This window comes from Platalea leucorodia (genome assembly GCF_965183815.1).
Source record: "Platalea leucorodia genome assembly, chromosome: 1".
Classification (NCBI taxonomy): domain Eukaryota; kingdom Metazoa; phylum Chordata; class Aves; order Pelecaniformes; family Threskiornithidae; genus Platalea; species Platalea leucorodia.
Genome location: NC_138823.1, coordinates 15,875,109 through 15,899,522, shown reverse-complemented (window position 1 = coordinate 15,899,522; position 24,414 = coordinate 15,875,109). Strand labels below are relative to the sequence as shown.

At 40.5% G+C, this 24,414-nt stretch overlaps 1 protein-coding gene across 3 annotated transcripts; it reads left to right on the top strand.

Moving 5' to 3' along the window:
• The first annotated feature begins 508 nt into the window (after positions 1 to 508).
• MED30 (mediator complex subunit 30) lies at positions 509 to 22,544 on the top strand. Of its 3 annotated transcripts, none has more exons than XM_082315207.1 (5): positions 509 to 590; positions 1,235 to 1,440; positions 3,477 to 3,635; positions 7,271 to 7,381; positions 18,658 to 22,544. In XM_082315207.1, the coding sequence occupies exons 2-5, from the start codon at positions 1,267 to 1,269 to the stop codon at positions 18,751 to 18,753; spliced, it is 540 nt and encodes a 179-aa protein (XP_082171333.1). In that variant the 5' UTR covers positions 509 to 590; positions 1,235 to 1,266; the 3' UTR covers positions 18,754 to 22,544. The 3 variants fall into 3 exon arrangements, with proteins under 3 accessions (XP_082171333.1, XP_082171334.1, XP_082171335.1); XM_082315208.1 differs by lacking the exon at positions 509 to 590 and adding an exon at positions 704 to 827; XM_082315209.1 differs by lacking the exon at positions 509 to 590 and adding an exon at positions 704 to 831.
• The last annotated feature ends 1,870 nt before the right edge of the window (positions 22,545 to 24,414 follow it).

Genomic DNA, 24,414 nt, shown 5'->3' with positions numbered 1-24,414 from the left:
TACTGAAAGGCCGCAATAAGGTCTCCCCACAGCCTTCTCTTCTCCAGGCTGAACACCCACAGCTCCCTCAGCCTTTCCTCGCAGCAGAGCTGTTCCATCCCGCTGACCACTTCCGTGGCCCCCTCCGGACCCGCTCCAACAGGACTTGTGTGAACCTGCCAAGGTTTTGACCTAACTTTTCCACCTCAAGAACCCGTATGCAGGGCTGCGGGCTGGCACCCCTCGATGCTGACTTGCCCGTACACCCTCACTTGATTCAGCGAGCCAGGAAAACGACCCGGCTCCCCAATAAGGCCTTCAACGGAGAGCCGGTGCGCGGCGGGAGGAGGGCCGGTGCCAAGCCTGCGAGGGCTGCAGGCCGAGGCGGGGCTCGCCGGGGGAGCCGGCAGAACGGGCACCGCGCAGCGGGCACGGCGCCGCCCGCCCTCCGCGCCCGGCCCGGCCCGGCCCGGCGATGCCCGCCGCCCCTCCCGCCCCCCGCCCCGCCCCGCCCCGGCGGCTGCCGTGACGCCACTTCCGCCTCGGGTCGCCCGCGCCCCCGAGTGCTTCCGCCCGCGCGTTTCCAGGGCAACGCGGCGCCCCGGTCCCCCGTGAGTCGCGGCCGCCGCCGGGGCCTGGCCCGCCGCGGGGAAGGGGCTCGCTGCCTCCCCTGCCCGCAGCGCCGCGCCGCCGCGCTCCCGCTACCAACCGGGCGGCCGGGCTAGCCGGGGAGGCACCGGCGGGCCTGCTCCTCCGGGAGGGGCCTGCAGCCCCGCAGCGGGGCCGGGACCCGGGCGGGAGCGCGGGGTGGGTCCGCGGGGTCCCGGGGCACCGCCCGTGGCCGCGGGGTGGGTAAGCGGTGCCTGGGGCCGTTGCCTGCCGCGGAGGGAGGGGCAGCGGGGCAGGTGCCGGTGGGGCAGGTGCCCGGCGCGGAGCCCCGCGGGAGGGCTGCCGTTTTGCCGTGCTGGGGCTGGGCAGAAGGCCCCTCGGTGTCCCCTTGCGACAGATCGAGGCGGGGGCGCCTGGGGCCCGCTCTGAGGAGAGATGTGTGGGGGGCGCCCCCACTTCCAGAAGCTGGGGCAGTACCCAAAGCCAAAGGGCGCAGCACTGAGCCATCTTTTGCCAGTTGACCAGTTTTATCTTGAATAGGACCACGTATTGGGAAAAAGGGTGGTGTAGCCGCCATACAGGAGTTTGTTTATTATGAGAGAGTCAAACCAGTACGTAATCATTCCATCTTAACTTCTTTGTGCAGCTTGACTCAGCGGGACCGGTTAACGTCAAGAGATGTCAACTCCCCCTCTCGCTGGGGCAGGCATGCCTCCTGGTGCTTTCTCAGGGACACAAGCTCAAGCAGCTAGGGAGGTAAATACAGCTTCTCTCTGTCGAATTGGCCAAGAGACTGTGCAGGACATTGTATTTCGAACCATGGAAATCTTCCAGTTACTGAGGAACATGCAGGTGAGAAATAACTTTTTATGGTCCTCAGCTTCCCATGTTTTTCCCACCAGCTGCCAGTATATGTAAGCACAGGGGATAGCTTAGGACATGTAAATACATAACTCGATCAAACTCCTTTGAAAAGGGCGGCTTGATTGGAGGAGTGACTACTTCTCTTAATGTATTTGCTTACTCCTGTACATTAAGTGAAGATGGAGAAAATTCAGAAATGCTGAGTTGTTATTGCTCCCACAATAAATACACTCTAAATGCAATTAATATCTGTGGTTTTCTTTATGAATAGTGAAGTCTGTTTGTGTGCTGGTTATGTTTCTCTGTTTTTATTAACATCTGGGGAGTAATTTTAGAGGAATTTTCATTGATCTTTTTCTGTAATATTTTCCACGTACAACTTTTTGACATTTCTTTTTGTTATTAAAGGGGACATAATGCTTATTCGTGGCTACTTACTGAGAAAACATACAAATATTTGTTGTGTTTCTCTGCTGAGAGCAGAAGATAAATAATCATAGAACCATAGAATCCCAAGTTGGAAGGGACCTCAAGGATCATCTGGTCCAACCTTTCTAGCACAATCTAGACGAGATGGCCTAGCACCATGTCCAGCTGAGTCTTAAACATGTTCAGCGTAGTGGAGTCAACCACTTCCCTGGGGAGATTATTCCAATGGTTGACTGTTCTCATTGTGAAAAATTTACCTCTTGTGTCCAATTGGAATCTCCCTGGGAGTAACTTGTACCCGTTAGCCCTTGTCCTCACCATGCGACTCCTTGTAAAAAGGGAGTCTCCATCTTCTTTGTAGTTCCACTTTAAGCACTGGTACATGGTGATGAGATCACCTCTAAGCCTCCTCTTCTCAAGGCTGAACAAGCCCAGCTCTCTCAGCCTATCCTCATACGGCAGGCTTCCCAGACCCTTGATCATCTTGGTGGCCCTTCTCTGGACCCCCTCCAGCCTGTCCCCATCTTTTTTGTGTAACAGGGACCAGAACTGTACACAGTATTCCAGGGCTGGCCTGACAAGCGCCGAGTAGAGAGGGATAATGACTTCTTTATCTCTGCTGGTGATGCCCTTTTTGATGCAACCCAGCATCCTGTTGGCCTTCTTGGCCGCAGCAGCACACCGTTCACTCATGCTGAGCTTCCTGCCCACCAGGACCCCCAGGTCCCTTTCCACAGAGCTGCTCTCCAGCCAGGTGGATCCCAGTCTGAGCTGCACTCCTGGGTTATGTTTTCCCAGGTGCAAGACCTTACACTTGTCTTTGTTAAACTTCCTAAGGTTCTTGTTAGCCCACTCTTCCAGCCTATCCAGATCTTCCTGCAGGGTGGCTCTCCCTTCCAGAATGTCTACTTCCCCACTCAGTTTGGTGTCATCTGTGAACTTCATCAGGCTACACTTGATCCCATTATCCAGATCACTTATGAAGATATTGAATAGTGCTGGGCCCAATATCGATCCCTGGGGGACCCCACTTGTGACGGGTTGGCAGTTTGAAAAAGAGCCATTTACCACCACCCTTTGGGTGCAGCCCGTCAGCCAATTCCTCACCCAATTCACTCCTGTTCCCTCTGTATTTTCATTGCTCTGGCAGTTTTCTTCTGTAATTGTCTTAGGTATAGGTATATGTACTTAGCGTTTGCTAACTTTGAATTCACTTTGATTATGTCTCTGAATTGTGACGTGGGGTTGAGACACAAAGTCTCAAAGTGTAATACTTATAACAGATAGCAGCAGTGTCATGCTTAAGCATTTTGAAGATGTTTACTGAAAAGAGTTACAGAGGGATTGAAAGTGACCAAAGTGTAGAGTACATGAAGCTGTTTGACAGCAGTGATTTGGCACATCAGATGAGCAGATAAAATGCAGAGTTTTGGTGATAAAGAAAATAGAAATTTCAGTGCTTTCTGTGGGGGTAGTGTGATTGTCTTATTTTAAAATGTACGAAAACCCCTCTGATTTAGTTTAGTTTATTTATTTCATGTAACAGAAACTTTAACATAATATTTTTAACGTTTTGGGGTTTTGGTTCTCTCAAGTTACCGAATGGTGTTACTTATCATACTGGAACATATCAAGACAGACTGGGAAAGCTGCAGGAACATCTCCGTCAACTATCAATCCTGTTCAGAAAACTGAGACTAGTCTACGACAAATGCAATGAAAACTGTGCTGGGCTCGATCCTGTTCCCATAGAAGTAAGTATCTTCCTTCATATATAAATTACAAATCAGGATAACCACTCTCTGCTTAGCATATCCATTCTTCTGAGTTGCAGGAGACTCATAACAAGTTTTAAATGTGACTGGAGTTGTTCAGTGGACTGAATTCTGTTTATGATTTGGAGCCGGTTGAAAGATTGTGAAACTTTCACGTTAATATCAACAATTCTTACCAGTTGGGAGGGATCCAATTTTGAAATCAAACTTCATTTAAAATGTTTGCCTTTTTCCTCAGGCTTCTTGGTACATTCACCAGTTTGTTTCCAATAGGAAAAAAAAGGGTCAGAAGAGTCAGGGCAAGTTTTTTTTAAAGAGGTTGTTGTAGTGCAAAAAAGTCTGCTTTAATCTCTCGCCTGCCAGCACGGCTCCCTGAGTAATACGCATTATTCCCCTGCTCTGGCCATCAGTCTGTGCCTCCATAGTTCCCTCACTCACCTACTGTTAACCTGCTGAACCAATATGAACCACATCTGAATGTGCAGTGGTGATGGAAAAGTGAACAGCCTAAGGCTTCCAGGAAGTAGGATTAGCCAAAGTTTTTCCTAATAAAAATGCTATTCCTAGTAAAACTAAAACTTTGTTTTTTTCCCCCTCATAAGTTAAGTTGTTCCTAATTTATAATAATACTCTTAAAGAGTGTTCTGTGTTATGATTTGAGTTACTACAGCTCTATATTAACCAGAACTGTGAAGTTCTTTAATTACTGACCTCTGGATTCTGAGGCAACTCTATTAATGGACTTCTGATTGTCCATTGAGGTTTAATCATTTAAGCATTATATTTTATATTTGAATCTCTTCACTGAATAGGAATAAAGAAATGAAGGAGTCCATTCTGTACAGTCCATTCTAAACTACTAATCAACTTCTGTCAGCAGTCACTGCCATGTGTTTCAGAGAAAGGTATTTGGAAACCTTAGAGGAAGCAAGGGAGTAAGATAACTTCCCAATTAAAAGAATAAAACTTTTTTCATGGTTTGTTGACTTACGTGCAATAGCTCAATACTTGTGTCCCCTTTAAAAGCTTTTGATGTGTCTTGTTTTCACATGCAGTTGGGATTAGGTGGGGTTGGTCTTTTTTTTTTTTTTTTTTTTTTCTTCCTTTCCTTTTCACAATTTTTTGCTGTTACCGGGATGAAAAAGAATCTCCATAGGGAAAATGAGTAGTTCCTTTAGGCTTTTTTAATGCAAGGTCTCACTGATGTCTTATGCACAGCAGAGTTTTGTATTGATAGTTGGAATTCTTTTTTCTTTTATCTACTTAGTCTTTTCTGCTCTGAAGTTAATAGGATGCCTGCCTCCTCATGTTTTATTAGTTAGGGTGAATAAGAGTGGCACACCATTCCTCCTGGATCAGTTTTCTTAAATTTTTATTTCAGCTTTTCAATAATAGTCTCAATCATAGTATTTCATGACTGACATTCTAACCATATTTTTAAAGAATATCAACAAATCTCTTTTTTTAAACAGTCAAGAGAAGTCAGTACCTACAAATATTCCTCATTCTATTATTATTGATGTGAATGTTTTTATATTTTTTTGTTAATATGTACTACCAATGTAATAGGTATTCTTATCAACTTTCTGTAACCAACATAGCAAGGCATGAGATAATTGTGAAGCAGATCTGGCTACAAAGTTCTCTAATTGATTACATTTCCTGCTTCATTTGTGTGTTAGGTGTAGTTCTTTGCTTTTTTGATTTGGTTTTGTTTTGTTTTGTTTTTTTCTACTAACTTTTCTGAAAGATGGGAGGTTTTCAAAGGAAATGTTCTATTTTGAGTGGTACATTATTTTTCCACCAGAGAGAGGAGTTTTTTCCAAGAGTATTTAGCAGCCGCACTGCTGCTTCTTTATGGTATGCAAATGTAGTAAGTTGTTAACCTTTACTGTGTTTTCATGGCAGAGTTTAGTGTGGTAGTTTTTGTCCATTTTGCTAAGCTTATTAAGAATGGCCTACAAAAATTTTTGTATAGAAGGAAATTAAATATTCAGTGGGTTAAATCAAAGTAAGTTTTCCATCAGAATACTGAAGGATGCTGCTGAATGCTTTCTATCAGCAATAGTGTGGCCAGCAGGACCAGGGAAGTGATCGTCCCCCTGTACTCGGCACTGGTGAGGCCGCACCTCGAATCCTGTGTTCAGTTTTTGGGCCCCTCACTACAAGAAGGACATGGAGGTGCTGGAGCGTGTCCAGAGAAGGGCAACGAAGCTGGTGAAGGGTCTGGAGCACAAGACTTATGGGGAGCGGCTGAGGGAGCTGGGCTTGTTTAGTGTGGAGAAAAGGAGGCTGAGGGGAGACCTTATCGCTCTCTACAACTACCTGAAAGGAGGTTGTAGCGAGGTGGGGGTCGGTCTCTTCTCCCAAGTAACAAGCGATAGGACGAGAGGAAACAGCCTCAAGCTGTGCCAGGGGAGGTTTAGGTTGGGTATTAGGAAAAACTTCTTCACCGAAAGGGTAGTCAGGTACTGGAACAGGCTGCCCAGGGAAGTGGTTGAGTCCCCATCCCTGGAGCTGTTTACAAGATGCGTAGATGTGGTGCTTAGGGCCATGGTTTGGTGGTGGACTTGGCAGTGCTAGGTTAACGGTTGGACTTGATGATCTTAAGGGTCTTTTCCAACCTAAATGATTTTGTGATTCTATGGTAATATTGCACCCAACCTAAGTTAATATGCATGCGATGAGCAACTTGCTCCCAGACTTTTAAACTAATGTCTTCTTGCTCATTTGCATCAATTACTAGTCTTTCATTTGTCTGTAATGTGTATGTGAACAAGGATATAATTTTGCTATCAACTTTAGCTTTTCTCAGTTCAGGACAGAAAAATGAACAAGAGACTGTAGACTTTGTGGATGTATGTTATGTATAAAATGTTACAGCTTATAATTATTTTTGAATAAGATGTTAGTAACTTGGGAGTGTTCTGACACAGAAGCATGTATTTGTTTTTTATCTATTATATTTACCGATTCTTTTTAATTTGTTTTTTTTAGGAGGGGAACATGCATTAATATTCATTTAGAAATTCTTTATCAAAGATTTTTGGCTTTGTAGAAGCTTACAGAAAAGAGTACACTATGTGCCTGAGGAGATCACAGTGGGAAATTCTTATGGAAAAACTCCTATTAGGTAACCGTGGGCCTGGTCTTAAGAATAGCCGAACAGAGGCCCACTAAAATAGCAAGTCATAATTAGGGTATTAATCAAGTAGCTATGTAAAGCCAGTCATAATTATGTTTAGTATATCACTGAAATACTTCATGATAATGATAACTTCATGTTTGTCGTATTTCGTAGTGTGGAACAGTAAATTTTAAAATGACAATCTACAGAGTTGATTGTCAATACAAGGATGACCTGTGATAAACATCTTAAAATGTAAACACTGAGTTCTGCCTGCAATTGTGAAATTGCTTAGGTCTAGGCGTGGTAATATGTGAGATTGTGTCTTTTTGGAGCACATTGTTTTCCTGGAGAACTGACTGAGGTCATTCCAAGGCCTTTGGGTTTGAGGTGATGAAGTAAGCCTGCCTCCACTTCCTCTTTTTTCCTTTTTTTTTTTTTATTATTTTTTTTTTTTATTTTTAGCTAATGTTTCTTGTCTTCACAGCAACTTATTCCATATGTTGAAGAAGATGGCTCAAAGCACGATGATCGTGGTGCTGCAAGTCAGCTTCGTTTTGCTAGTGAAGAGAGAAGGGAAATCATGGAAGTAAATAAGGTAACAAAGTTGAAATTAATGTCACTTTGTCATTACAAAGCTTGAATAACTAGATTGCTGTACTAAATGCAGCATGTGTGATGACCGCTATCAAACTTGGTAATAAATACTTCTTGCATGTAACTATTTCAGAATTACCTTTTAAGCATTTTTTTTTTTTTTTTTTTTTGAGCTGTACCTCTTGCTGTAGAGTTTAGGTTTCCTGACAATTTTAACTTGTGCCTCTTTTTAAACCGATATATATTCTTCTGAATACGGTGTGTTATGTTTATGCTTAACCCACTTAGATATCGGCAGTACAGATTTAGGTAGGGTGCCTGTTGAACTTACTTCTCTTCAAAACTTACCTTAGGCATTAAAAAAAAAAATGGATATTGAATATCAGATGTGTAACTATTATCACAGTGATGTGAGTTGGTAAAGGATTTTCATGGCTACTTTCTGTATTTTGACAGTTTGAGGAAGACCGTTCCTTTTGTTAAATGTAGCATTTATTGAATCTTGACACATTCAGAAAAAATGTAGTGTATGATAAAGATGCTGTCAAATTTTCAGTTTGAGTGGCAATATGCCATTGAGTACAATTACTGAAGATGGATTCAAATCTAAAAATAAATATGCTGTAGTAAATGCTAATACAATATTGAGATTAAAAATATGTAGTTTTACCAGACCACAATTTTGAACATTGTTTCTCCAATCTGTAAAGTACAAAGATAGGATTAATTAAATATTTCTGTAGCTGTAATATCTGTAAATGCTTGGTAAAAAGGAGGCATAATGTACAAAAATAACCAAACAAAGGAAATAAATGAGTAAAATATTTCTTTATGGAGAGAATAATTGGTGGATTTTCAGCTTTTAAAATATTTCTGATATTTTAATTTGTATTCAACAATTAGAGATATACCGAATTTTCCATAACTCATTTATGTAGAAAAATGCATGCATATTGTGCAGGAGAAAATGGGGACTATGTGAATTTAGAGAAAAGCAGTTGTCAGCTGTCCTGTTGTATTCTTTCTGTTCAGTGCTGATGTAGCAGGGTTGTATATATTATATTGTATGTAATGTTGTACTGTGAATTTATGCACATTTATTTGCAATCTTTAAGTGTTAATAAGCTTAACTGTCCATATTTGCTGTGTTTTAGATAGTTTTATGACATATTTTTGCCCTTGTTGTTGTACTTGTATGCTAATATGTTTTTAAACCTCCTTGGTGTGATCTTGTGAAAAGAATTTCATAAATGTTTATGATGAGTTCTAAACCTTAAAAAGATTGATGGTGTTACAGGACCATTGGTAGCAAATTGGTAGTTAAGAATGTACACAGACATGGTCTAAATCTGGTCTGAAATCCTGTATTTACACTTAAATGCCTAGACCTAGTTTCCAAATTTTCCACAGTAAATCCTCAGGATAGTTGAACTTTCTCTAGTATTTTTGTGGACAAATATTTACTAACTGCTTCAAAAGAAATTTAAACTTCTTGGTTTTGAAAGTGCACTGAAGTTTTTATTTTGTCTCTCTCCAGCTGTATAAGCATATCCGCTACCAGTTTCAGAGTTCTAATTTTAATACATTACAGAACAGGAAATGCTTTAGGGTTTTTTATGACTAGAAATAAATTCTTATTTTTGCAAAGAAAAATCACTAGAATCTGGTTAATTGGTCTAACTTCTGACACTGGCTGCTGGGCTCAGATAGCCCTCTCTGATTCTTAGCTGGCACTCCTGACAGCTTTTCAGTCCTCTGCAGTATGTAATGTCCATCTTCAACTCAATTTTGCTTAATTTATTTTAGCAAAATTTCAGTCATACAAAATGTTGATGAAAATGCTGTGACAGGGAAACCAACATGACAGATGAAAAAGCTTTTTATACTCTTGACGCACTATCTTTTCTTCCGTCAGCTGGTTGGCCTGCTCTCACCTAGTCCTTTTTGCTGTGATAAGCAGTATTTTTTCAGTCTTGCATGTTACTGGTGCCAAAAAAAAGCATTATTGCAATAACCCAATACTTTGACACTATTGAGACATTTGAATTCTTAGACCTTTCACTGGTCTCTTAACCCCTTCTTGCTGTGATATCCCAGCCAGTCTGATCTCTTTAATGGCTCTGGATGTATCTGAAAGACACTAACTGCCCTGCAGCGTGGAGCACGTCCCTCCTTCCAGGAACCACTGACTTGAAACATAGCAGCTCTGCTTTGCTACCGCAGTTGTCTGGGAAGGGAGCATCCTCAGTGGAGGAGGAGAGGAGCACTGCGTACTTCCTATACTCACCATCTCACTCATGGGGCAGGAGAACCTGTTGATGTGGCACAGTTCCGAAATACTGCAGTAGCTTTTGATGTTGGTTTACTGTATAGTGACATCTTTTGGTCTTATTTATTTATTTATTCTGCTATATTAGACTTATCTTTTAGGTCAGAAAGTTTAATGCACTCACCTTGGCTAAGAAATACTTGTCCATTAATTTAAAATACAGATCAGTTTACAAGGTAGTGAATTTCTGTCCTATCGATTCAGTAATATTTAGCAACTGTAGGTTTAAATAAAACCTATCAAGCTTAAAAATAAAAGGTTTTTTTGCCAGCACTAAGAAGAGTGCACCATTATTATAAAACAACCAAAGAACCCATTTATTGAGCACTGACTACATCTACCTTTTTTACTAAACAATTCTTTCCTGTAGTTCCCCAAAATGTTACTTGTTCCTTTTATCTGTATTTGCTTTCTGGGGTTGTAAATTGCTGAGGTGGTTGATTCTTTTCTGGGATAAATAATTTACTGTTCCAGAATCAGTTTAGTATTTGCGTTGATCTACTAATACAAATCTTGATCCAGTTTTCACTGAACGTAATTACTATTTGCAACAATTGCAAGCTGTTACTAAAATTTCCTTGCTTGTCTTCATATTTTTTGAGTCTTTAATGTTCTATCTACAGGTTTTTTACCTTCTAAGTATAGCATCATCTGTAATATTTTCAAGATGTCAGGCTCACCTTGGGTCCACGGTCTTGTAGTACATTTGACATGACTTACAACAGAAAATATCAAATCACAGACTGAGAACACTTTAATCTGTGTTGCTGCCTTATCAGCAGTTTTCTTTACTGCTTGTTTTTAGAAGTGGAGCAAGTACAGCTTTGTTTTTTTAGATACTGTAGGTCTGGTTTCAAATGAAGCACTTAGGAAAACCATTGCATGATTAGTAGTCTCAGTACATTTGGGTGAAAATGAAATGATGTGAAATAGCATTAGGACATTCCAGGTGACCCTTTAGAAAACAATCATGGTTTATATTCTTAATTAATCTTTGCTAACTGGTTAACAGTGATCTTGCTAAGACAGGAAAAGACAATCTATATGACAGGCTTGTAAGTTAAGCTGTTACAATTTTAGCTCTGGGCGTTTTTGATAACAAAACCATTGTGCACTGCAGCTGATGTTGTTTAGGGAAGTACTCCTTAAAATGACAGCAATGTGCAATTAATCTTTCTCTTCGGAGAACTTTACCTGAAAACTACTTTTGACTATGCTGAAAACCTGCATTCCTTTTAAACTGTCTTTCACGCTATTTGCATGTATTTTTAATTTGTTCTGTATTTGTAGAGTCCCTTTTCACCCAGAATATGAATGTGCACCAAGGAACACTGTAACAAGAGGGGAAGAATTGTTTATTTGGACACCTTCTCAGCAGATTAATCTGCACTGAGGGCAGTTCCATCCTGTTTTGGGTACTCAAACTGGCTCTCTGCAATGATAGAATCAAAGAGGAATTTAGGCTCAGTGGGAGGTCTGGAGATTATCTGATTCAACCCCCAGCTCAAAGCAGGGTCAGCCAGCAAAGTTAGACCCAGTTGCTCAGGCTCATATCCCGTAGCATTTTGAATATCTGTAAGGTTGGAAATTCTACCCTTTCTGGGCCCTTCTTAAGTGTTGACTTTAACTCTGAAAGCTTTCCTAATGTTACAATGGAATTTTCTTTGTTGTAACTCATGTCCACTTCCCCTTGTCCTTTTGCTGTGTACATTCAAGAAGAGTCCAGCTTTGTCTTTTCTATGATCTTCATTAGGTAGCTGAAGACAGCATCGTGATCCTGCCTTAGCCTTCTCTGCTTGAGACTGAACAAATATAGCTTTAATCATCTTGGTGGCCTTCCACTAGACGTTCTTCAATATGTTAGTGTTTTGTATTGAGCCCCAAATTGGACAATTGTTCTCCAGAGCCAATAGAGGAGAATAACAATTTCACTTGACCTGATAGATGCGCTCTCGCTAATATAGCGCAGTGTGCAGTTAGTCTTCATTGTTGGAAAAAGATCCACTGCTGACTCATGTTCAACTTGTCAGAAAGTTTCAAAAAGAATCTCAGGTCCTTTTCTGCAAATCTGTTCTCTGTTCAGTCAGCCCTCTGCCTGTGCTGTTGTATGAGTTTTACTCTATTTTCAGATGTAGGATGTTGCTTTAATTGAAGTTCCTGAGATAGATGTTCGCATGCCTTTCCCACCTGTTGAGGTCCCTCTGAATTGGACATCCTACCACTAAGTATATTGATCACTTCCCCCAATTTGGGATTGTCCCCAAATTTGATACTTTGATATGGTGATTAAGTCATTAAGTGTGGATAAGTCATTAATGAGGATATTAAGAATATAAGAATATTGACCTTAGTATCAATCCTGAGAAGCATCAAGAGTGACCAGCTGCCATTTGGTCTTAATACTGATGATCGCAACATTTAGAATCCAATAGTCTAGCCAGTTTTCCATCAACCCTATAATCCACCTATCCAAACCACATCTCTCCAGTTTGGCTACAAGGATACTATGAGAGGCTGTGTCAAAAGCCTGACTAATATGAAAGTAAAGAAAATCCCCTGCTCTCCCCTTGGCCACACAGCTGGTCATTTCTCAATAGAAGGCTATCATGTTGGTCAGGCACAACACATCTTTGGTAAATCCCAGATGACTGTTCCCAGTCACCTTATCATTCCTGTGTCTGCACATGACTTCCAGAAGGATTTGCTGCATAGTCTTTCTGGGGTCAGGGGTTAGGCTGACCAGCCTGTAGTTTCTGTAGTTTTCTGGATCCCCCTCCTTGAAGATGAGTTGAGATGTTTCCTTTTTCATCAGGAGCCTCCCCCCATCTCCAACAGAAAATTATGTAGAGTGGTCTTGTAGTGTCATCAGCCAGCTCTCTCAGCATCCAGATGCATTTTATTCCATATAATGAAGTATTTCCTTTTCAGTTTCATATAAAATGTTGCATGCAAAGTTTTTCATGTGACTTTGTATATCAAAACAATATCATGCTTACAAAGTTGAGAAAAGTTAGGAAACGCCAAGCTTAAAGCTGTCTGTACAATCCCAATTGTCCCCTTTTGTCCTTGTATAAATGCATATTATACAACCTTTATTACCTTATCACATTTGGTTCCTCTCTGCGCCCCCTCTTCCCCCCCGCCTTCTTTTCTGGATGAGTCCTTGAGCTATTCTGCTTTTGTTGCAGACTAGGCACTGTTTAGATTGAATCAATATTGTGATAAATAAGATTAAAAGAATCCTGGTTTATGTATTGTGTAACTTGCATGAGAATATTGAATAAACAGGGAATTTCGGAATGAGAAGTAAGGATTTAACGTGAGTAGTGAGTAAGTAACTGAAGGCTGCTCTTGAGAACTGGATTTTTATCCTTGTCTCTGCCACAAAATGTCTGTGGTAGTTGTTCATTCTTCCCCTTATGGTTGGTGCTAGCTGTCCTTTGAATATGTGGGAAGCTGTTAAAATACGAAGTTAAGTGATGGACTTGAATCTTAGAAGTCTCTGGACAGAGTTAGTAGGCACTCCAGTTTTATCCATAGTGCTCCTGTGACTTAGTTTGCCATCTGTAACTGAGGATCATGCATCTGTGTGATGATTCACGGCTTGGATAAGTGCGCTCTGCGCTGGGTTAAAAACTGGCTGGACGGCCAAGCCCAGAGAGTGGTGGTAAATGGAGCCAAATCCAGTTGGCAGCCGGTCACGAGTGGTGTTCCCCAGGGCTCAGTACTGGGGCCGGTCCTGTTCAACATCTTCATTGATGATCTGGATGAGGGGATTGAGTGCACCCTCAGTAAGTTTGCAGATGACACCAAGTTGGGTGGAAGCGTCAATCTGCTGGAGGGTAGGAAGGCCCTGCAGAGGGACCTGGACAGGCTGGACCGATGGGCCGGGGCCAACTTCATGAGATTCAACAAGGCTCAGTGCCGGGTCCTGCACTTGAGTCACAACAACCCCATGCAAGGCTACAGGCTTGGGGAGGAGTGGCTGGAGAGCTGCCTGGCCGAAAAGGACCTGGGGCTGTTGGTTGACAGCCAGCTGAATATAAGCCAGCAGTGTGCCCAGGTGGCAAAGAAGGCCAATGGCATCCTGGCTTGGATCAGGAATAGTGTGGCCAGCAGGACCAGGGAGGTGATAGCGCCCCTGTCCTCAGCACTGGTGAGGCCGCACCTCGAATCCTGTGTTCAGTTTTTGGGCCCCTCACTACAAGAAGGACATGGAGGTGCTGGAGCGTGTCCAGAGAAGGGCAACGAAGCTGGTGAAGGGTCTGGAGCACAAGTCTTATGGGGAGCGGCTGAGGGAGCTGGGCTTGTTTAGTGTGGAGAAAAGGAGGCTGAGGGGAGACCTTATCGCTCTCTACAACTACCTGAAAGGAGGTTGTAGCGAGGTGGGGGTCGGTCTCTTCTCCCAAGTAACAAGCGATAGGACGAGAGGAAACAGCCTCAAGCTGTGCCAGGGGAGGTTTAGGTTGGGTATTAGGAAAAACTTCTTCACCGAAAGGGTAGTCAGGTACTGGAACAGGCTGCCCAGGGAAGTGGTTGAGTCCCCATCCCTGGAGCTGTTTACAAGATGCGTAGATGTGGTGCTTAGGGCCATGGTTTGGTGGTGGACTTGGCAGTGCTAGGTTAACGGTTGGACTTGATGATCTTAAGGGTCTTTTCCAACCTAAACGATTCTATGATTCTATGATTTTCATGTTAAGAATGGGGATGTAACACTTGAGCAGCGTGGCAGAGAAACACCTTGGGGAACAGATAATTCCATTACAAGCTACATAGCTTAGAGGGTACTCAGTAAATAAGACCTCAGACTTCATTGTTGAGTGATAAATGATTGGTATGAAGCAAACATCCATCTATTTTAATGAACACACTTATTCCTCTTTGAACAACAGCGCACTAGATACATGCAATTGCTGTCTGGTTCAATATGTGAAAAGTATTGAGCATGCAGTGGAGCACAGGCTGTTACTGGTGCCTCTGCTTGTTTCAGGAACAAAGAGTTGTGCATGCAGAAGCAGCAGTTTTCCTTTCAGCTATCAGGTGAGGAGGGAGGCAGAAAACCCAGTCTCTCATTTCCATTAAGGATAGAACAGTTATGCCTGTGAATGACATCAGGAAAAGCTGTAGTTATTGAACAATAAGTGGGTTAATGTTTAATTGCACAGCAGTTAGTGTATTAGTGATGGATACTTTCTATCCATTTGAAAAAATATTATAAATAGATGGATACGTGAATTTATTATAGTGGAAAGTGGGCCTTGGTATCAATTGAGCAGCCATAAGTCAGAACATCACCTGGCAGCTTTAACAGAGTTTGAGCGAAGTGTTGAGGCATTTTTTCTATATTTTTTTTCCGACTGTGTGCATATAACATTGTAAGTCTTTTGACTATAAAACTGAAGGAAAGAGGGGAAAAAAAAAAAAAGAGAAGGGTTTTGGTTTTTTTTTTCCTTAAGCAGAAGTGTCTGTACAACATAGGCAAGTACTTTTGATGTTTTTACAGGCATCAGTTGGAATATAATCTTACTGTTCCACAGTGTTTACACTATTATCTTTGCCTTGAAAAAGGGACTTTTAACAAATGGATTGAGTGCAGAATAATGACTCATAGTGATGTTTAGGTTTCAAAATGTGGAAGGTAGGTGAGCTTCAGATAGGAGAGAGACAGGAACAGTGTGCAAAGGAAAGTTCTGATACATCTCTGATAGAAAGTTGTGGATTGGTCTAGACAGCGCTGATTTCAAATGAAATGAAAGTGAACCAAAAATGAGTTTAAGGCAAAAATTTATTTTGGTAAAAGTTGAAATTACTGTGTCCTACTGAACCCAAATCTGTATGAAACATGTCAAGTTCTTTATGGCACGTTCCTCGAAAGACAGCTATTTTCTGGAGGTGCGTTCTCCTACTGTGTTTCATTTAGGTGGGTTTTGTGCTTCTGTACATGTTTTCATAAATGTCCTACCTGACCTAAGCCTGCTAAGGTCTCGTTGGTTACTGGAAGGTGCAGTCCTTGCCAACTCCATCATGCTGGCCATAGTACTTGCAGGGTCAGTCAAAATGGATAGTTAATCACGTTGAAAATTAATATCGCCAAAGAAGACCCCTTAGGATCGGTTTTGAGTCAGATCACTTTTCTGACAGAGAGGGACTAAGAGAAACATGCCTGTCAGATGTAAGGTGAATTTAGATCTCTTAAACTCGTTATAAACTGCCTCATATAAGGTAATTTTCCTGTACTATCTTAAAACAGAGAAAGTCAGAAGCTGTATCATATATGTAGGATGAAGTACCTTTTCTTGTTTCATACAACTGTTAATCCTGAGAAGCAGTCCAGAGTTCAACGAAGTCATTTCAGTAGAAAGAGGAAAGAGTGGGAGACAACTTGGAAGCAATCTGTTCAAACAGAAATTGTCATTGCTACAGAAGCTGCTTACAGAACTTGCTGGTTTCCCAAGAAGGCCATTTCACCTATCTTTCCAAGTTTAGACCTGACTTGAGATGTTCATACTGGCTCAGCAAGGTCTTAAGCAGAGGCCAGCACTGCCAGTGGTGCAGAACATATTAATTATGGAGTACTTTGTGGTGTGGACCACTGCCTGTCAAAGATCGGTAACAAAGATCACTATGTGCATTGCAATTAGGAGATCATGCTCTCTGAAGTGGATTTTTTCCCCTCTCTCTATTCTTTTTTTCAGCCTAGCAATTCAGAGATGGTTCTTTATCTTAGATGTTTTTTCTGTCTCTAGAAAAAGTGGACTAGAAGAGCTAAGAAAATAGCTCTTCGCTAAAGACAAGGTTCTAAAATTATCTTCAGATAAAGTAACAGTTGTATACTTGTGTCTTTACAGATGCTTTGAAAACAAATGAAATCCAGTCTGAAGGTTCCCTTGTCTAGCATCAAGTACAGATCAAGCAATTTACAGTTTCATAACACTTGCATGAGAAATGTAAACAATCTTACAGAATGAGTCTTTTGGGCATAACTTACGTAAAGTTCATGTAAGCATACCTACGTGATAGTATTTAACAGTACAATTAGACATGGATGGGGAGGTAACACAACATGCACGTCAGAGATTAATGGTTCTTCTTTCTATCTGTGACTTGAATAACCGTCACTGACTGTTCAGCCTTCATTTCTATTGATGAAAGCTTTGAAAAATCGTGAAATGGCATGCCCTCAGTATCAGTGAGTGACAACTTGCATTAAACTACTAAGTTTTGATGTAACATTCATTGATTTCTTAAGAATGAATGTTTAGGATGGCAAACAGAAGTATGTTTAAAAATGCCACAGGTATGAACATGCTTGTTTATCTCATCCCTCTTGTGCTTTCTCAAGCATCGAGATCTTACATTATGAGCTTTTGTAGGGAGACACTTGCAATTCTATCATTTGGATGCTGTGGTAACTACATGCTTCTCAGCTCTCTTGTCTTTAGGAGCTGAATCTCTGCTGTATATTTTGAAGTCTTGGATTAGCAAATGGAAAAGAAAGAAGCATTAGATAAATGCACATAGTTATCTTTAAAATACTTCTTAGTCTGTCAAATGCTTGATTAGAAATTCCAAGTTGGTGTGCATGAACTGACCTACATCTGGTTTTGCAGCCTTCTCAGGAGTCTGGAATTGAGTGTTGTCTCTGCTTCCAGGGAATGTGTCCACCAAAGTCTGTGTTCAGGAATATTTCCCTTACTCAAAGTACTATGTTCCCCATGTAATCTAGCCTAATTACCATATTACTTCAGACCATTTTTACAGGTCTGAAGTGAATAGACTTCCTTTTTTTTCTCTGGACTTCTTCCCCAGCTGACCAGCTGGGCAACTTAAAAATCTTGGTGTGTTGTCCACATCAAGATTCAGGAGACTGATTTTCAGGATATTGCTTGTTTTGTTGCTTCCTTTTATCACTGTTCCAGTTACTTTGGTTGTATTACTGATCTGAGTCACCCTTTTAATGTATTGCAAATAACAAAGTTACGTCAAACCTGAAACATGTTGAATAGTTTGTCCTCTTTTGATGGTAGCACGTCTTTCCTGTGCTTTCACTTTACTTGGAACTCTGGACTTCCCTAATGAATCAGTAGTTTGATCTCTAATGTGTGAAGGCTGGCATCTTATCAAATCAGAATGAAATGAAGGACATAGGTTGTTGTTAATAATACACAGTAACTTACTTCTTGACAGCTTTGATTTGAGCAGGACAATAAACAAATCAGAAAACAAATGTGTATTATTGTGAAACATGAAAGGTTAGGGAGATTGTTCAATGGTTTAATGCACTGATCTTTATTCTGTAAAGACATCATTTTTAAGTTCTGGTTATGCACCCAAATAAAAGTGAGTTTGCTGTTCTTCTGTTCCTTCAAATGCTTCTGCAGTTCACAAAAACAAATACATAATTTTAAAGAATTCAGCATGCTTGGGAATATCCGTTTCAAGACAGGACCCCTGAGCACATCAGGGTTGACCTACATAGGCAGAAGGGCTGGAAAAGCTTGATTGGCTTCACCTGTACTTTGTGTTTTATTCAAACTTCTACTGTTAACCTCTCATTTTTCTGTGCACCCAAGTTATACAACATATATTCACATAAATTTACCTGATCCCTGATTTTTTTCTTCCTATTTCAAGTGTTATCTTTTGGACTTTGGAAAGAGAGGACAGATCCCCACAAGCTTCTAGTTTTGATAAATCCTCAAGTGTTTTGATAAAAAGACTGCTGTGAAAAGAAACAGCATTCCCCCTCTAGCGATGGTCCTTAACTTTTGAGGCTTTCTTGGATTTTTAGAGTGTGGTTTAAAGAGGATGTATTATGCCACTAATACTGCTCCCAGATAACTCGGAAAAAGATCCATATAGCATTTCATAACACTAACTTTTGTTGAATTTCTGAGTGTGCTGTTTGAACTGATCACAAAAAAACTTCTAATAAATTCTTCCCACAGAAACTGAAACAGAAGAATCAGCAGCTGAAGCAGATCATGGATCAGTTACGGAATCTTATTTGGGACATAAATGCCATGTTGGCAATGCGGAACTGAACAAGGAAAATCAAACTTTGTAATTCGAAAAGACACAAATTTGTCTGGATATACTTAATTTCTTTCTAAGAAGTAACATGTTTTCCCACAACCATATTGCAGTAATGTTTGAAAAGTCTTCAAGATTAAAATGTTGGGGTTTTGTAATAACTTAAATGGTATTGGCTTTGTTTTTATAAAAGATTCATCCTACAGGTTTTACCTGGGTGATTCACTTAGGCTGAATATAATACAGCCTAAGTAACATACAGTAATAATTTGCATTGCTATGCAAACAGGGGCGTTTATAAATGAAGTGGTTTGGGATTTTTTTACAATACAATTAACATCGTTTTAAAAACATGTGTCTGCATGCCATTCTGCAGTGCAAACCACCTCTACAGACAGGAAAAGTTGCAATACAGAAAAGTCGCTCTGGTAAGCCACAGGACCGAAGTAAGCGATCAGATATTACAACGCAATATGTTTCGCCATTGTGGGAACATATTCTACAGGCTGCTATGCCATATAAGTTCATGTTGTTCCATATCCTATCACTGGATATATGTTATATTAGATAAACAGGAGCAAAATTCAAAAGCTACATAAAATTACCCCTATATCCTTATGGATATAATTAAGTCTTTCTAAGTGAAGACTACATACATATAGCCTCAACATTAACTTCTTTTGTAACTATCAGTTATAATTTCTTGGTTACTGCTCCGGCTATCGTATGGTGTAGTATTCCTGTAGCATTATGTATGCTTGGAATACTTTGGTTTTGTTTACCAGAATGTACTGAATAAAGGCTTCATTAATCTTTTTCCTATGACTGCCAGTCCTAGTAAACTTTGGAGTATATGAGCAGCTCATTATTTTGAGTTAATCATCAACCTTCATCTTTGGTTGTTCTGCCTCTGGTATTCCTCACAATTTTCATTAGCCCTGAAAATAGTCTTAATAATTTGTGTTATCCACAGATGCTGCCAGTGGACTACGTGCCTCTTTTTCCAGATGAAGGAATATGTAAAATAACACAGTTTCAGTACAAATCCATAGGGCACTCTACTGTTAATATTTGTCAAGTTGAAAACCGACCATCCTAATGATTTGCTTCTTGTGTATTACTTTTAACTCTCATTCCATGCGCGGTCAGATTCCTTAATAGTTTTGTGTGAAAGATTTGCTCAGAACCTTTTGAAGAGTCCGGTTAAATGGCATCCTTTTAAAATATATCCTTTTTGCAATATGGGGTTTTGATACTGAATGCTTATTGATTTAAGATATATGGTTTTAAAAATGTTATACTGGTTTGTTGTTCTATCAGTCTTTTTTATTTTGTTTTTTAATAATTTCAACCCATTTGTCTACTCCTTGAGGTAAAAATCACTGGCATGTAATAGATCTGATCACACCTGGTTGACAATATATGACTTTTCCCTGAAATTGGGTACAATATAGTTGTCTTTTATTTCTCCTTTTGAAGGCTTTAAATCTTAACAGATGAATGGATGCCCAGTCTTATAATTGCAAATAAACAGAGCTAGAAAATGTTCATTTTGATTAGTTTACCCAGTGTTGAAAGTGATAGGTAACTATGACGATACCTGGATGTGAGTAGATGTCAAAACACCTTACAAATAAGGTTGCTCTCTTTTCTCCCATATTACAAGTGGAGGAGTGGATAGCTTACCTGGTGGCAAGGCTAGCAGCAGAGCTGTTCGTTTCCCATTTAGATTGACCACTGTGGCAGACTTGTTGGTCAGAAATAATGGTTGATTTCTGCAGCTGTGAGAGACGTAACTATTTTACAGAGAAAGCTTTTGAAAAGGAGATGAAGACTGCAAGTAGAGATTTTGTTTTGTTGTTTGTTTAAAATGCAGGCGCATTTTTGTATTTGCAAGGTGTAGTGGCAGCTTTCTGTTTAGGGTGTCTATAAGCGTGCATCCAGCGTAGAAGTATTTGAAGTGGATTTTGAAATGGCACCAAGATCTTAATTGTGAGTGTAAAAGTCTCAGTACTTAGTATTTTGTTCTATTTTTGGAAAATTATGGAAAATGGAGATTAGTCTAGACTTTACTGCCTGCGTAGCATCTATGTATTCTTACTAAACGTCTTTAAAGTTTGTTGACTTTTTTATTGCGTATAAACTGTGCAGAAGTAACCTAAAATGTGAAAAAGAGTGCAAGTATTGCAAGTAGATGCAATATGCAAGTAGGTGTCTGGCCAATACAATATTCAGCTTACTCTGTGCAGCTGCTAGCAGTAGCCAAGGTTTATACTACAATTTTTCATCTGGGAGAGAGGAGAAAACACTTTAAACCACTACCAGAAGAGATAGTGCAGTAGCTAAATTGCAAAGTGCAGAAATGGACAGAATTGTAAATTATCACAGTAAATACTGTCAAAACAGGAACTTTGCAAGGTGTTGGACCAAAACCATACACTTTGACTTACACAGATGAAAGTAAGGGTAGTGAACATAATTCATATGCTACCACATCCATGAATAAGTATAGGATTTGGCCAAGAAGATGACAGTTTTTAAAAAGTGGCAATTCCTCAGCTGTGAAACACTTTTAAAGGAATTACTGGGCATCAACATGTGCTGAAATTTAATATTTAAGTTAGTGCTAACTGAACTTTAACTGCTGGTTAATGAATTGGCACCAAGTGAAGTATTTACAAATACCAGCAAAGCAATACCAACGCAGATGTTTCAATGTTTTGTTTATGTATCATTGACTATTTCTGTATTTCTGATTAGGCAGAAGCTGGATAAACATACAGACAGTCCCAGGAGCAGATACCAGAACCTAGGATGGTTCAATTTCTGGAATATAAAAATATTTGAGGGGGTTGGGGTTCTTAGGGCTCTGTTTTGCCCAGAGAGGACTTGGGGCAGCGGAGCTAGGATACTGAATACTTTGTAGCATGTTTGTGGGAGTACCCCAAGTTAACACACACTCTCAAAATGAAACCGTTAATCCAACACCTTTGCAGACAATATAACAGATATTGAATTTTTGGTTCAGTGTCACAACACAGAAGGTGCCCGCTAGGCAGTATGCAAAGGTCCAAGGCTTTTCTTACATAAAAAGAGAAGAGTGCGGAGCAGATTTATGCCACGTTCAGGAAAGATGCAAGGAGTTTACCTTTCCTCTTGTCTTCCATAGAGGCAGCAAGGCCACATCCAGAGTGCTCTAATAAACCATGACCGTTTTTGTTGTCCTGTAGACAAAAACCTGCTCTGATTATAGTATTTCTTACTGACAGAGAAATTGGAACTTGTGCACAAGTGCTACTTAAATTAATCACTGTAAAGAATGTATTTATGCGGAGTAGGACAAGGACTCTGGTCTCATAGGAACCAAGATTTCATCAGTGTGCAAGATGGCTGCACAAGCCAAAAAGACTACGGCTGAAGGATGACTGACAACTGCTGTGGAAAAGTAAGCTGTAGATTTGAAGATCTGAAGTTAAGAAAGAATGTCAAAAAAAAAGAAGCAATGACACCCAAGGACGCTGTGAGTCAACTGAGGTTTACAGAGGATGGATTAGTTTAATTACTTCGTGCTAACAATGGGAATGGGGAGTTATAAAGGAATTTCAGTGCAGAAAAAAATATTTGGAGGAGAAAGTGAGTAGTTTGCTCACTCTCCTTATTTAATAGTGATGAAGACTGATATGGTAGAGCATCCATGGTTTAAAAGAGAAGGTTTTTTGGTGAGTTGGAAGGTTACTCCATTTTTATACGTAAAAATAACAAGCTGGCTAATATGTATTGCAGGATATTAATGAAAGTGACAAAAAATATGTACCAATGCCAATTTTTATTTAAGAAAATGTGATGTAAGAAGTAAATAAATTCCATATAGTGAAACTTTTGTCTTGTTAAATCTAACTTCTGTGTAAATTTTAAGGATTTTTCTTACTCACGTTGCATAAGGGACACATTCTGGCATCTGTTACAAAACAACGCAACAAATAACACTACTAAAAGCTGGAAACAACAAAGTGTTTGTATCGATGTGAATGTAGTCAGAAGCAGAATACAAGCTTTACAGCACTTCTTGCTGGACTAGGTCCAGTAAAGACCATAGGCATATTTGAGGCAAATAAGCAGAGACACGTTTTCTTGTGTGCACGAAACTCTGGGAGCGTCTCGGATCGTTGTATGCCTTCGTGTTCAACTTGCAAGCTACCTGATTGCTTGGAGTTCTGCTTCTGTGCATGTTCCCAGCAGCTGATGATATCTGATAATCACTGCTGAGGTTGTACAAACTGTGATTTTTCTGCCCAAATCCCATAGGAGGCCTGATGTGCTAGGCCTGCTTTGGCCCCTCATGCTCTCACTTTCCCCTCTCAGCTGACAGCCCCTACTATAAAGCTAGAGAGTAATGCTCTGGAATAGAATTGAAAATGAGTGGCTGAAAGGAATGAATTACATACACATCTGTGATAAAATCCTTTCCTAGGTCTGCGTGTGCTTTCTCATGAAATTTTGCTTGAAAAATAAATTCAGATTTGCCTAAATACGAAGAAAGATATGTGATTTTTAAAGTTGTCCGAGTAGCAATGGATAGCAATGCACTTGTTTTTATAGCCATGTAGAGGTTTTAGTGGTATTTACAGTCCTGGAGAGGGGGGAAGAGGGTCATGAAGACAGTCCATTACTGAAATACATTGTTGAAGTGGGAAGACTCTCAAAAAATAAGGGGAAAATATAAAGTCAACAGTCAAAACTTAGGTGAGCATGAACTGGCTATAAAATAGAGGCAAGGAAAGAGGATTTGGGAAAACACATTTTAAACCTGCGTTAAAGAGATAATTGGGTTGCAGCAAGAGGAAAAAAAACACTGCAGTTTTGGCGCGCACGACCAACTATTGCATAGTAGGGAGTGTAAGCGTAAGAGCTCTTGCTCTCACACCAGTAATTCTGATACAGTAATTCTGTGTGAAATACTGCATTAGTTTCGGGGTCAGCATGTTACTAACACAGTGAAAGAGAAGAATACTGATGTGCTACCATATGAATAATCATTAAAATAACATGTGAAAGCAAAGACGAGGCTCAAATGTAGAAATTCTTGGGTAGATGCAAAGGGAAGGTAATTAGAGTGATTTGGAGTGGCTGTAGTACAGAACGGTGAAAGAAGGTAAGCAAGAACTTTCGGCAAACACCAACGAGGAGGGGTGGGTAGTGGAAACCTCTTCATGCTAAGATAGGAAATATTAATTTCCCTAGGAGTTTAGAAGGTGTCTCTTGGGTTACTTTGAAATATTAAAATGCAGAAAGCACAAAAGCACAAAAAGACTAGACAAATGCATTGGGAAGAGGCAAAAAAATCTTATCTTGCATCGGTAGAGCAAGAGGTGGACTAAAGTGACGTTACTGGTTTTTCCACCTTCAGGTTTTACAGTTGTAAAGCATCTGTTTATCGGATGACTGTCTGTCAGATGATGAGCTCCTGAGAGCACCTGGACTAGATGCCACCTGCAAGTATTAAACAGGCTTTCGTGGCTTCTTTGTGATGATTTGCTGCTGAAATTCCTCTTCAGGTTAACATGCCTTTGTGGAATTTCTCTTAGAGGAATGGGAGCAGACAAGGAAATGAAGCAGGACCTTGTTTCTCCCTCCCTACCTCCCCACCCCACACCCCCAGCCTCCCACCCTTA